Source organism: Doryrhamphus excisus, linkage group LG6, assembly GCF_037039965.1.
Source record: "Doryrhamphus excisus strain RoL-2023G ecotype Guam linkage group LG6, RoL_Dexc_Guam_v1.1, whole genome shotgun sequence".
In the NCBI taxonomy this organism is placed as follows: Eukaryota; Metazoa; Chordata; class Actinopteri; order Syngnathiformes; family Syngnathidae; genus Doryrhamphus; species Doryrhamphus excisus.
Genome location: NC_136362.1, coordinates 19,759,754 through 19,774,265, shown reverse-complemented (window position 1 = coordinate 19,774,265; position 14,512 = coordinate 19,759,754). Strand labels below are relative to the sequence as shown.

At 39.8% G+C, this 14,512-nt stretch overlaps 1 protein-coding gene across 3 annotated transcripts in view; it reads right to left on the bottom strand.

Moving 5' to 3' along the window:
* Positions 1-14,512, bottom strand: part of gpc5c (glypican 5c) — a 107,130-nt gene that overhangs the window by 46,534 nt on the left and 46,084 nt on the right. For 2 of the 3 annotated variants that reach the window (XM_058069082.2, XM_078791622.1), the window contains exons 4-6: positions 13,720-13,883; positions 12,360-12,416; positions 10,806-10,928 (exon numbers count right to left, since the gene is read on the bottom strand). In XM_058069082.2, the coding sequence (XP_057925065.2) occupies positions 10,806-10,928; positions 12,360-12,416; positions 13,720-13,883 (344 nt within the window). The remainder of the gene's footprint in view (positions 1-10,805; positions 10,929-12,359; positions 12,417-13,719; positions 13,884-14,512) is intronic. The other variant, XM_058069083.2, reaches the window with a different exon arrangement.

Below are 14,512 nucleotides of genomic sequence, written 5' to 3'. Positions count from 1 at the left end.
GCTCATAAAACCAGTCAGAGTTTGGTACAATTCTAAATCAGAAACCCTACTGCAAAATAAAGTGACAGCCATAGTTAAAACTTGAAAAGCCAGCAATGATATCATCTTCATTTAGGCAATTCAGCCAGTAGATGGAAGCATTGTCAAATTTTACTGTCCACACAAAGCCACTGGAAGGGCTACCACTGGGTTACAAAATACTTTATACATACTAGGAATTAACTGATAAATGTTAAATTGTTAATATGTTTTCATTGAGTATTAGAGCCCCATTGAGTGAGTTACCTATTTTTTAACTCTTGCTTAATATTAGTGGGAGTGGTTTATTGCTAAATTGATCTTTTAATTCAAATTATTTATTAAATGATTGAGGATTGGGGTTTTCTGCTTTGTTTTCTCCCATTTAGTTGGTAAAATGGTATAGGTATTAGGTGTGTATGGGGTATTGGAGGGGCTTTTGGTGTATGGAAGGCAGACAAGGGCAGGCAGGCAGGCAGGCAGGCATCGAGCCAGGGCAGTAAACTATGCAGTGTGGTATAGACAGGTGGGGGTGGCCATGATCCTCTGGTGTGCTGTGACCACCTGTTTGTCTGTTTGTCTGTCTGATTCAAACCACACCATAATCTACAGCCTCAAGTTGGCAGTCAACATGGAGAAAAGACATTAAATGCATATTTGTTGTTCTTTTTCCTATATAAAAGATTGCTTTGTATTGTTGTAATGGCTGGCATTTTATTAAATAGTGGTAGGCTCAACTAAGTGTCACATCTGGACTGTATTCTTACTGTAGAGCGCATAGAGAACCATTTAATGAAACAAACAAGCCCACGTCATTAGGTACACCTGCAAAAACCCACTAAGATCCAATAGAGCTGTATGGAAAAAACGACCTTGACAAGAGAACAAGACTTTTGTTTGGTAATGTCAGATAAGTAATGGCATAAATATGTGTTCAGGTCTCACGTAAGGATTGTGAATGATGGGCAAAATTCCAAGTACATGTACTGGTGAGTGTACATGTAAATCCAAATCAGCATTAAAGCACAAGGCAGATATGCTTAATGTACTGTACATGCATCCAAGTAGATGGTGAGGGTTCTGAGTGAAGTGGTCAGTGGTCAGTTTCTGTTGCCTCCAATAAAGACCACAACCCAAAGCATGCAATACATACAAACATAGACATAGTCAGGTGCATTTAAAAACCAGAAACCCCTTCACACACAAGCACACACACAATAACAGTCCACATTTTATACTGCAAACCTGTGTAAACTGCAGCCCCAGCAGTGAGTGAAATATGGCCAAAGGTTACTCATTCAAAAAAGTCAGGCAGCTGGTAGCACTGACATTGACATTTCTGGGACGGAATCCCAACCACAACCCTTAAATGATCGAGTCTATCTGTCAATCAGCGGCAGATTAGAAATTGGAAGCGTCAACATAAGTCGGTGAGTCAAGTGAAGCTGTGAGGTTCTTGGTTTGGATTAAGAGGCAAGACTTCTCCCTCACCTCATGTTGACATTTTTTCCTATCGAAAATCTTAAAGGTTTTACTGTACTTTTGGACTATTTGGTTCTATTCTAAAACAACAAAGAAATGTCTGTATCATGTTATACTGTATATGCTGTATATCGCTGTAATCCCTGTGGGGTAATTCTTAGCATTTATTTCTGTGTTCTTTACATTTTTTTTTGTATATTGTATATATCAGGTGTGTCCAAAGTGGCTGTTATTTTTTTAATCTCATTCTAAAAATATCATTTAACAAGCCAACGTAATATTATGAGGAAAAACAACATCATTTTAGGAGTATAAAGTTGACCTGTTAATGAAAGCCATATATTTTATTAAAAGTCATAATATTATGAAAAAAAAACAACAAATTAAACTTATTTTTGAAAAACTAGTGGCTGAAAAATGTTTAATGTTACAAGAATAACGTCAAAACATTATGTCAATAAAGTAATAGAAAAAATAAATAAATTAAAAAAAATAAACCCAGCAGAAATGGAAAAAAGATCTGTAATTTAACAGGAATAAAGTCAAAATATCAAGAGAAAAAAAAATCATATTCTCATGAGAAAAAAAGTCTTTTTTTAGAGTTCAATTTTTTCAAAAATAAACCTGCAGTACTATGATAAAATATGAAATATTAAAGAAAAAATGTTATTTTTAAGTCTGAATATTATGAGAAACGCAAAACAAAATATAGTTTGGCCAAAAGGTTATGGGAATAAAGTCATAACATTACAAGAATAATTCATAGATTATTGAAAAAGGAAGTTGAAATAAAAAAATGGCAAAAATGGGTTCAAGCTCATAAGCACAAAGCTGAGATGCATAAAAAAATATGTATATACAGTATATACGTATAACTTACATACTGTAACTACATGTGCTGGTTTCCAAAATATCAAAGTGGCCCTTGCATCCTTTAATTTTTCAGCATGTAGCCCTTGGTGGAAAAGGTTCCGCCCCCCTGGTACTGTATATACCACTGCATTTATGTTACATGTATGTAGGTGTAGGGACTTTCCCTTCATGCAAAGGCTGCATTCCCAGCACCACTCTGGGGGCTTCAGTGAGCAAGCCACGTCACCCAAACCCACCCGGAATTTTAGGAACGTTTTCCCTGTGGTCTCAGGTTACCGCACAGACACACAGTACGCAGATCACAAGCCCTCACACACAAACACCCCTCCACAGTGCGTTACTGTACTTTTGTTGTTTGCACAGCGTGGCGTTTTGTTAGCTTTGCCTCGCTCCTTCCGTAGCTGTCATTCAATCACATGCTGGACTTAGCCTCAAACTTGAAATTTGGGTTTCAACCCAAACACCCTGTTCAGATCCTCACCCTGATGCTAAATACCACACAGATATCGACATGCACTGACACTAACAAAAAAACCCTGCCTCCATGCTGCTGTGAACCACAGACTCAAACATCAAAGTTTAAGACGTTGCTGCTCAAACTCTTAGAAAAACGCACTTGACTTCCCTCAAACGCAAAACTGTTGCCTGAGTGCGTGCGAGTGTTAGTGCAGAATGTATGCTATGGAACACCGGAATAGGCCATAATCCCATGTCCACGCATTTAAGAGGTGCGTGTGTGGATCAAAGTGGAGGTTTGAAGGTGGATTTTCTCAGCCTTTGAACAGCAGTTAAAAGGCGCATTGAACAGAAAGACGTGTGTGAGGGCACCGAGGACGTATGCGATCCTTCTCATACCGCAGGGCTCTATTTCCAGGGAGTTCTATTTTTTTTTAATTACACTGAATTGCTGAACGAATGGCTTTTATAGGCAACAAGAACAGTTACAGTAGAAATCAAACTTTCCAGAACAACCCGCCACATTGCGACAGCTCCAATAAACACCTGTTTCAATGTCACATTCAACATAAAAAAAAAACTAAATGACATACTTTCAAGACGTACGTAAGAAGGGCACTTTTGAATAATAAACGTAATGTATTTCAGTGCCAGTGTTATGGAAGTTCATAGTCCTCATTAACTAGTTCAAAGTTCAGTTCAGGCAGTATACAATGATAGTTGATGTCCCTATGATGAACATTCCCAAGGTCCCCTATTTTTTCATATTTTGGATCATAATAGCTGAAATGACTCTGGATTAGTCTTTGATATTTTGTACAACCTGCTGGAAACGTGTCCTGTATTTTTATTTGTATTTTTCCCAGTGCTCTGACCATTCCATTGGACATGCGGAATTGCAATATGTGATATAATCCAATGTAACTTGCATGCATGTTCAAATAAATGAAACCGTTAACATTACCGTCAGTCCTTTAAAAACAATTCCTGTATCCACACGGTGATCCGCATCACTTGATTATCAAATTTCCAATTTCCAACTGAAGGTATTTGTTCAATTTTGCTAGCTAAAGATAAAAGCAAACACATAGTCTCACAAATACAAAGGATACTTTGGATATAAAGGATACACGCACCCACACACAAAAAAGAGGACTAATGTGACATCTGACAGTTAAGGTGGAAACATCGAGTACGCATATGACAGCTTGCTTTGCAACAAAGGAAAAGCAGAATGTTCCAGACGCCCTGATGCCCCTGCAAAGGAAAAGACGCCTGGTGCCCCTGCAAAGGAAAGAAATGACAGGAGAAACACCATGAAAGCGGTTCAAGCAAAGGGCAGTGGCGAAAGCTGATTGGTCCAGGACTCCAGCCTCAGGACTCCAGCCCTGAGTGTATAAAAGACCGGGCAGGGAAAGGAAGGGTGCTTTTTGCAGCTGCGCTGTAATAAGACCCGCTTACTTGTGGGCATACAGGGACTGCAGATAAGCCCGGACGTCTGTATTAGGTATTGTTGTCAGGAATAAATAATCTAGTTCTCATTCTATAATATGGTTCTTTAAGATTCCCTTATCCTCTATTCAAAACCCAGTTCGAGTCCTCAGGGGGAGGATTTCTACACAACGATTCATGAACATTTCACCCAACTCCATTCAGAGCTTTTCAAGTTATTTCACAGACAAACACCTGAATGCTGGCAAAAACATACGCTTGCACTTTACGCTGTGCTTGGCGGAGGTAATAAGGCCACTACACTGCTTGATTATTGTTGTCGGTTACACAGGGGTCATTATGTATAGTGTTAAAGAGTTTTGTGATTTCCGGCTGCCTTTGAGCATGACATCAGTCCTGACTGTGGGTGTGCGGGTGCAGGATGAGTTAACTGGTATGACGAGCAACCGAAGTAGCTTATGTTTTTGCACTAAAGGGATTGTTGATCAACCACCTTGTCATCCTTATAGCACCGATGGTGGCGCCAGTCGAGTCATGAGCCGCACATAACGTATTATTTCGTTGTAACTACTTACCGTACATAACCACAAAATCCTGTCACCCAAGGACCACCTGTAGTTTTGCCAGTTAAACACAGCATATTTTACACGCTAAGCCTTGTGTATAGTGATGGCTATGCCTGAGACAGCCCGCATCCTTATTGCTTCTGACACCAATTTCAATGGCGTGATGGATCCGAATGCTTGCCAAAGTAAGATATGGAACCACACACAAGGACAACGGGCCACACGCAAACAATCTATGATCCAGTGGCTCAAGCAAAGCCATTGCTTCCCACTGACCTACATCCCTCATTCTACTTACTCATCCATCAATTAGCTCATTATCCTCCTCACATCCATTGTGTCTTCATGCGTGCTTCCTTCCCCCCCGTTTCTCATCACTTCCTGCTGTGAGTGCCATGCCATGCCATGCCATGCCATGCCAATGGGCGAAGCGCTGAGGTTGCTGAGTGCACTGTGTCTGCCTCCCTCAGTAGGCACCGCTCCAGTCAAGCACGGCAGTTTATTGTGGCACTTTAATTATATTAGTTCGACCCACTCCACAGGGCGGGCACGCAGCAGAAGCAAGATGCAATTAAAACTGTGGCCTTTTCACAAAAAAGTCACAATAGAATGCTGGAAAAATTTAAGCGGCACATTACAAACACATAATACCTCCAAGGTCTGTCGTAAAATTCCCACATCAGGCAACTGGAAACGAATAAACACTCCTCACTTAACAAGTACAACCCAGAAAGCAACATGTGCAAACACAACAATCTATATATAAAGTACCTTTTAATAACTTCACCACCTGTACAAGGACACTATAAACTTTAACAATCCTGGTAGTCCTGCAGAGAGACTAAAGACATGAAGGCACCGATTCAGCAGATGCTCAAAAGGAGGGAAGCAGTGATGCAGTAATGTCAAGTGGGTCATTCGCAGCAGCAAAGGGTTATGGGAAAGGAATGGGCCAACAAACTTGAAGGAGGAATACAGTGGACATGGATTTTTGGCGGCACAAAGGAAGTTTGCTGCCGACGTTAGAGGGAAACTGCACTTTTTAAAAAATGTCGGCCATCATCCGCAATCGTCATGTGAAATATATACACACGTCTTTCTCTTTTCTGTAGGCAGCTATAAATGAACGCAATGGGATTCGCCTATAGTCTGCCTATAAAGCCCACTATTAAACACCTCCATAAACCTCCAGCAACGTTCTATATTGTTTTATACATGTTATGATCATGTAGTAGCAGGTACATTCATTGTAAAATGTAATACTTACAGTATTTTGCTGTATTTTCGTCATTTTTAGTATTACTGGAGCTTCCTTCCTGGGTGTATTGAGTGAACACATAAAGACTAACACTTTGCAAACACTAATCATGGCAGACTACTACTTTTTACTTTTACTCCCCCCATACAAGGAATTTGGTTGGTGGATGCTAGGCAGATTCCGCTATAGAAAAACACAAAGCCATTTTAAAGTGATATCGTTTCATGGACATGTGAATGGTTGTTTGTCTATATGTGCCTTGTGATTGGCTGGCGATCAGTACAGGGTGCACCCACCTCTCGCTTGTGGACAGCTGGGATAGGCTCCAGCATACCCGCAACCCTAGTAAGGGTAAGCGGCATCCTACATGGCATATTTAAAGCCTGATTCTAGAGTATTTTTGGTGTTAGTAATGTTGAATTATTCACTAGTGACCCACAAAGACATGCAATAATCAATAAACCAGCTCCATCCAATGTCGGAAAGCAAGGTGACAGACAAATACTCCAGACTGATTGGACTAGACAAATGAGGCAGCAGTTAGCAGAGGCCATAGAGAGGTGGAGTGGTGGGTTGGGCGTGTAAGGGTTTTGCCCGGTGTAGCGTTCTCCCTGCCTTTTGCAGCGCAGACAGAATTAATTCCAGATGTCAAAATGATAAACAAATGGGTTGTCCTAACCTTATAAAAATGCAAGGCATTCGGGAGCACTTAACCCGGCACAGTGTCTGTGGTCCATCTCCCTCAACAAATCTAAAACTTTGGAATCATTTCTGAAATATGGTGACAAGCATATAGGTCGTCAATCTTTCAATAACAATGGAGTGCAAACACGCGTTACACACCCACACAGTCAAACACATTCTTGTCAAGTCAGTTTGAGGGATAGGGCTGGATTTACACTGTATGTCTCTATGACGGTATCCCAACAGACAATTCAATTCCTGTGTTTTTGGACTGTCGGGTGGCATGTTTATCATTATCTCTGTGTTTACCTCTAGTGAACATTGAAACTACAGTATATCCTTTTGCTGTAGCTTGGATTTACCATGGGTATTTTGGGATATCTTTGTTTGTGCACATACCATTGATGGACATATAATATATAGGATTCCTAAATGGGCCATTTCCTTATTCGATATTCATAAATAGAATATTTTAATAGTTAGAGCATATAAAGCCTGTTTCCAACCTTTTAAATGTTTTTTAACATTATTAGAAACCTCTACATATCAATCAACCCCCTCGTAGTGACCTTTATAGTGGATATAATAAGAGTAATTAAGCCTGACTGTGTTGCTATAAATGTGCCTTTTGAATGCCTTATATTTATATTTTCACTCATTTATCCATTTTTATGTTTGAAAATGCGTCATTTAAGCAAAATAATACGCCATATTCAACCGTGAAACATCTTGATTTATTAATTAATATACTTTTGAATGCCTGTGAGAGTATAAAGCAATGAAATTCAAACCGTTAAGTGGCGAGGGACGACTGTATATGTACATATATTTATGTTTTCAGATCTGGTATTACGCTGTGGTCACATTGGCAGATGTATATTTATCCACATTTGAAAGAGACTGACGATATACATGTCTTTAATTATTTGTATGCTGCCATGACTCACATATCAATTGGAATACATGGAAGAGTATAATGGAATTGTGACACTTGAAACATGTATCTTAACTGTTTCTCACGGGGGTTGGATCTTGGAATTACAATAATTCTTTGTTTTAATCAAAACGGTAAGAAAAAGATCTGCTTACTTAGTTGGCTGGAGTACTCACTTTGGTAAATCATTTCAATGCAAAGTGATTCCCACAAGGGTTTGTTGGTCAAAAAGTTCTAACAAAGTGGCACAGGCCATAAAAATCATTTACAGAAGGGATCTTGAGTAATGTTCAAACTGCATGATTTTGTTCCATGTCTCCTTTTCTATGTTATACCACCGGCTTAAGGTCTGAGAGCCGACCCCTTCCCTCATTTAATTAAGTCATTTCAAGGCAACAGCACAGCCGAGTGTGGTTTGCCAGGCGCCAGAAGCGGGACGTTGTGGTCCATTTAGATTTTTTACTGTTTACTTCCATGGCTGTAGCTCCAATATGGTAAAGTGAATAAAAGAAACTACAGTATATGTAGAATTCAAATGTTCATGATAGCAGTGCACATGGTAATTTGTTTTGAGTACACTTTGCTCATTTCATAATATGAAAAATCTGAAATCTGAGACTTTGGCTCGCTAAAGGATTACCTACTTTGCTGTTTCTATGGCTTTCTTGTGATATGCCACCACAAAATACCAGTGAAGGGGAAAGGTGTGGTGCTAACCATAGAATGTATTCGGTTCGGTTTCTTGGTATATTGTGATAAGTACTACATAATTATAATTAAATAGCATGTTGGTGATGGCAAAGAAACAAAGCCCACTTGTTCATAGTGGTTAATTGCTTCCTGACTCAGCTGTGATAAGTGAATTTCCACGAAATAGGATTTCTCATCAATAAATCAAATTATTTCATAATGAGAGCATTGAAAAACCTGTTTACGACTTTCTAAAACAACATTATAAAACAACTATGTCTAGCCTTCTAGACATAGAAAAACACCCCTATGGTGACGTTTACATTGGTATTACCCAATATAGTTAGCATAATAAGACATAAGCATTGGAAGGGAAAACAGTTTATGAGAGAAATAAGACATAATACAGACTTATGTGTTAGCATCGGGGGATATTTTTGCTGTTTTTTTTCACCTTCAGTTCTGTACAGTACTTCCTGTGGTGGCGGCTATCGTCTCATCAAATGTAATGTCATGACCCTTAGGGGCATTATTATTGCTGTAAATGTGCTCAGATGCTTGAGGAGCTGAATGGAACGGGCGGACTCGAAGCAACGTCAAGGATTCAGAGTTGAGTTTTAGTTTGGCGAATTCAAACCTGCAATAAAAGCCTGTTGTTCTGGCGAGCATGTCTGATGTTTGTGTGTCTTACCAAACATTACAGTAACAATACTGACAACAAGTGACCAGTGTAGAATACTGCATATCATCATGAGGTCTTTGAATGTGTCTTCTGAATGCCTATATTTAACACGATTGATTCCTGGCTGAACAAGCGGGCTTATTCTGGTTAAGCTTATCTTTCCGGGTAGATGGTGCAAACTGTTCACACATGTGTTTCTGCAAATGTTCTGAGATATTTGAATGCAAGCCAGCACACACTTTCAGTTTGGATGTTTACAACTATTTGCTGCTCGCTCAGAAGCCTCCTCCTTCTGTCATCAGATGCTGAATACAGAGGAAGAGAATGTCAATCCCCTTTGCCTTTAATGTGCTGTGAGGTATTGCAGCATGCCATTGTGTGTGTTGCATGAGCACAGTGTAACTGCATAAAACAGCCCTCCAGCTGTTGAATATCATATGAAGCCAGTGGTGATTGATATGAGAGTGTGTGTGTTTAGAGTGTTTATTGTATTTGCGGGGAAAACCCCAACAAGTCCCTCGGACCCATATAGTCAATGTTAAGGGCGGGTATTCATTTATGATAAATTCATTGTAATTGTGCTCCTATTTTTCCATCTTATAGTAGCTTCTCATGTAACTTTCCCATGCATAGTGTGGACAGTGGCAGTAGCAGTGGTAGCAAAGTATTTCCCATGCAGCCTCATAGGAGGGTCTTTGTTCACCCTAAAGGCTTTGAGGGTCCCCATGGCAGGGCTGTGCCCCACTCTGACTCCACAATGAGTCTTTATGCTGCCAAGTCCCCCCTTCCCCCCATCGCTGCACGATGCTTCCCTCATCAGAGGCGCATGGAGGCACAGAGGGCATCATAGCACCAAAATGCTTTTAATGCCCAGATCCTCACTCTTGTTTTTGTGTTTCTGACTCATACCACAAAGACAGTCTGAAAAGTTTACGAGGGTGCCAAATGCCTCAGTAGGGTTCTGTTTTCTTATTTGCCCCAAGACCACTTGACACCACAAGAAAAGACCTGGCTCTCAAATAGGAGAGTGATAATATACTATTAAAAGCCATTAGCACTCATGTTGAAAGTGAGCATCTTGGCAATAAAAATGACTCATCCCTTTGCACGCACAGACCAGCAATGGGAGCTTGGTTGTGCTTCAGGAGGAAATTGGTCACTCCGCTTAATGTTTGCACAAATCATATGTTGCCGATCATAAAGCTGGCACTCATGCACTGGCTGCAAATTGTACTTTGTGTGCTGACACACTGTCACGAGCCCTGATGAATGGGTTGTCTGCTCAATGTGCTGTTGGCACATCGTCTGCTTTGAGACACGGTGACTTTGACAGCCACTCAGGGTCGCATAAATTGCACACATATCCAAGAATACGTCATACACAATCAGCGATAATATACTGTATGGCCTAATCAGACAAGTGACATGTGTCACAAAGATGTGACAGGCACTCTAGGGTGGATCATGGGTAAAAGGCACGCATGTACCCGTTCTGTTGAAGCCAAAAATTGACAGTGCCAAAGGCTGAGGTTACCATGGAAATCAGACTTGAGAGAATTGCCTTGTCATTATGAGTGTTTCAGAAACAGATCCAATTGGAATCATTTTTGTATTCAAACTGGATTCATCTGTGTTTTAGGATTTACTTAGTTACTTACTTAAAAAGTTTATTTTTTCACATCAATGTTCAATGTATGTGCATTCTCTTACCTCTCCACAACACCATCTCCACTCCAGCATGTGGCCTCATCCACCACATTCTCCCCCTCGCAAAGCATCTCTGGCAAGGCAGCATAGAAGGACTTGTAGCGCTGCAGGTACATCAGGAACTCCCTGAGGACAGACAGACTTATGAATGAGGGGCAAGGAGCAATCCAAGTACCCCTTTTTCTATGCATTGAAATAAGCTATTTTTTTGTCTCTTGTATGATCCGGACCTGACTGTGACTAGTTCATTTCTGCAAAGTAGGATTCCTTATTTATACATGGAATATTTTTGTAGTTAGAGCATAGAAAAGCTGTTTACAACCTTCAAAATATATATTTTTTAACATTATTAGATCGCTGTAGACATGAAAATAACACCCCATAGTCACTTTTGCACACATAATACATCTATAGGAGAGAAAATTAGAGTAAATAAGCCATATGAGACATAAGTAGGACTTTGTGTGTGTTACTTTAGAGATTCTCCCGAGGGGACCCGAAAGAGAGGCGGACAGGAAGTGATATTGAGGGTTCAGAGTTTTCAGCATTGCATGGGTTATTCTAGATTTTAATAAGGGATTATCGTGTCTTTTGAGAAATAATGCAAACCTGCAATAGAAGTCTGTTGTTCGTGCTATCAGGTCTGAGCCTTGTGTGTCTCATTACAGTACACTACAGTGACACTACTGACACCTAGTGACCAGGGAAGCACCCTATATTTCGTTCATTTAGACAAACATATCAAAAATTTGCTAAATAGACATATTTTATTGGCTAATAATAAGTCAAATTTCACCACAAAACAGCATGATTTATTAATTCATATATTTCTGACAAACCCTGATCCATAGTGCAAAGTGATTTTCTCTGTCACGTGTGTATTACAATCTTGGTAATATACCATGAGATAATAATTGTCTTAATGTAATTGTCTTAAGGCTTTATTATCCACAATGCCTTAATGACATTATGTACAATTAAATGAATATAAACCAAACAGACAATGTAAATAACCGTCAAAAGGTCCACTCTTTTTTTTCCAAGTCCGTACTGACATCAATTTAACGTCTCCTTCGTCTCCTTCAGAATGCTCAGCGAAAAGCTAGACAGTTTATGGTCGCAATATAGCCCACCCACCCCACTTCCTACCCCATACCCTCCACCCCACACACCTCTCAAGCTAGCTGGGGGTGTATTTCACGCAACTGTCACCAGTGTAGCCTCACTTTGCCCTCTGCTGGTTGCTAAGTGACCTGACAATGAAGCTGAAGATAAATGGTCTGCACTTCACAGAGAGCTGGCTCATTGTGTTTGAACTCCAGACATCAGGATCAGCCACAAAAGTTAGCGACTGGACATTTCACTTTTAATCTAAAGGTCAAGTTGCCACTTGGTCCAGTTGGCATTTCCACTGGTATTTTTATTGTGCTTTTTTCTCGAGTGCTGGCATTAGTACTGTCATTCTCCAAGACAGAACCAGGGTACAAGCATAACCCAAACATGATAAAAGTCTCAGTCAGAGTGTGTAAGATATTGCCCAGATGGATGCATGCTTACCTAGAGAGTGTTCTCAGACTATGTTTATTGCTCTTGGAGGGTTTCAGTGGGGGCGAGCTGGGAATGATGGGAGTTGGAGTCCAGGTGAAATTGTTGCAAGCAAGGAGGATGCAGGGGAAGTAAAATGGGTGGTGAGAGACAGAAAACAGAAACAAAAGTACATCACGACAAGACACATGGTGAGGACGAAAAGACACCCATGCACATGCAGTAAATTCACAATTACAACAGATTCTGAGCTACGTTGGCAGCCGCTCCGCATTGCGTTGCCATGAATGATGGTGGCATTGCCACGCTGGACCTATCAGCTCGGCTGGCATCAGCGCAGTGATTCATGGTTTGGTAGGAGGTCACACAGGCAATGTGTGTCATACTATTTAAACTGAGGCCAGCTGGTGTTAAGATTCGGTGGTATGGCTGTCTGGGTAAACAGGAAATTGTTGGTCTGTTAAGATTAAGCCTACCCACACTGCCCATAGGCCAACACACCGATGCCAGCTGTTGCAGCCATCTGAAGGCTGCTTCAAAGGCCAGGTGGGGGGCATGCACTGCACCAGTGTGGCATACTGCATAGTAGATAATGGATAATAGATAATGGATAAAAAAAAATTGATATATGGATGGGTAAATAATTAATTTAGCACAGCATATAATAGCAAATAGCAAATAGCCCTTTATTTATATATTATCTGCTATATATGGATTCATCAAAATTCATTATTATTCATTATTATTGTTAATTATTAAGTTATTTTTTAATGGCATCATTTGGACAAACATCTTTATTCATTTAAATAATAAATTATGTTTACAGTAGTGTAGATTTATAATGTAGATGTGAAACATGGATTAATAAATGTAAACAAATACATTGAAACAAACATTTTTGTAATATTAATTTTATTCTTACATATACAATTATTTAATTATCATTATTATTATAATAATAATAATTATTATTATTATTATTAATTATTATTATTAATTATTATTATTATTATTAGCTTTTCCCCTCATGGAATTAATAAAGTATTTTAGAGTGCATTTGAATACATTTCCATACAAAACATGTGATCCATGTATGCCGATACATGCCGTTCAAAGCTGATTTTGAATATATCCAAATAAACTATTGTTATATTATTATTATTATATTATTATATATAATATAAGTGTAGTATTTTTTAAAAAATATTTTTAGTAAATGTATATTTATACTTCTACTACTGCTAATAGTACATTATTAATTATCAGAATTGTTAAATATGTATAAAACATTATTCTACTGTATCATATTTATATACAGTAGGTTGCAATCAGCATTATAATGATTAAAGTTCCACAAACTTCTTCCTCCTACCTCCTCAAATGTGCGAGTTGCCCGAGCCACTGCTCTGGCAGAGGTTTCAAAGGGGCAGCTGAAGGAAACGGAGTTGATAAGGTCATGCTGGAGGTTGTGACCTCCGGGCTGGTAGGCTGCATGCTGGTAGGCGCCTCAGTGGACAGGCCACACACCTTGTCTACCTGCGGGGAGGGCAGAGAAAACATACAGACACACTTGTTAGGCTAAGAAAACACGGCACCAGGGGAGTGGTGGGAGTTGCAGTGGGTGACTTCTGGATAACTGCCTGACACCTGCAGCGTAACTTGACTCATAAAGTTGAATTCCAACGAGTGGTGGATTTCCATGTCTTACTTTAGACCCAGTGAGCAACACTGGGTCTAATAGAGAAACAAAGCAAAACAAAACAAACACAAAAGGCAGTCACTAAAGGAGTTTTTACACATGCTGGGAGTAAATGTAGAACATTCCACTACCTCATGGAGGTGAACGCATGTGCAGTTGGCAATGGGGCCAAAGATCTCAAGTGGGCTATTAAAGCAAGTGAAGGAGAGGAGGCATTCGGGTCAATGGGAGTAGACGGGAGTTGGTGCTTCAAACCAAAATCAATAGCATCTCATTGCCTTAAAAGCCTGTGGGCAACATTATTTAGTGATACTCAATTAGGCATAAAGACAAAGTGTAATGCCTCCAACATTCTTGCCGAGATAACTGACCGGCATAAGTGACCTCAATGCTGACAGAACTGAGTCGATTCAGTCGGAACCAGTGTATACATCCACACACACCTCTGTGTTGGCAGCATTATTCA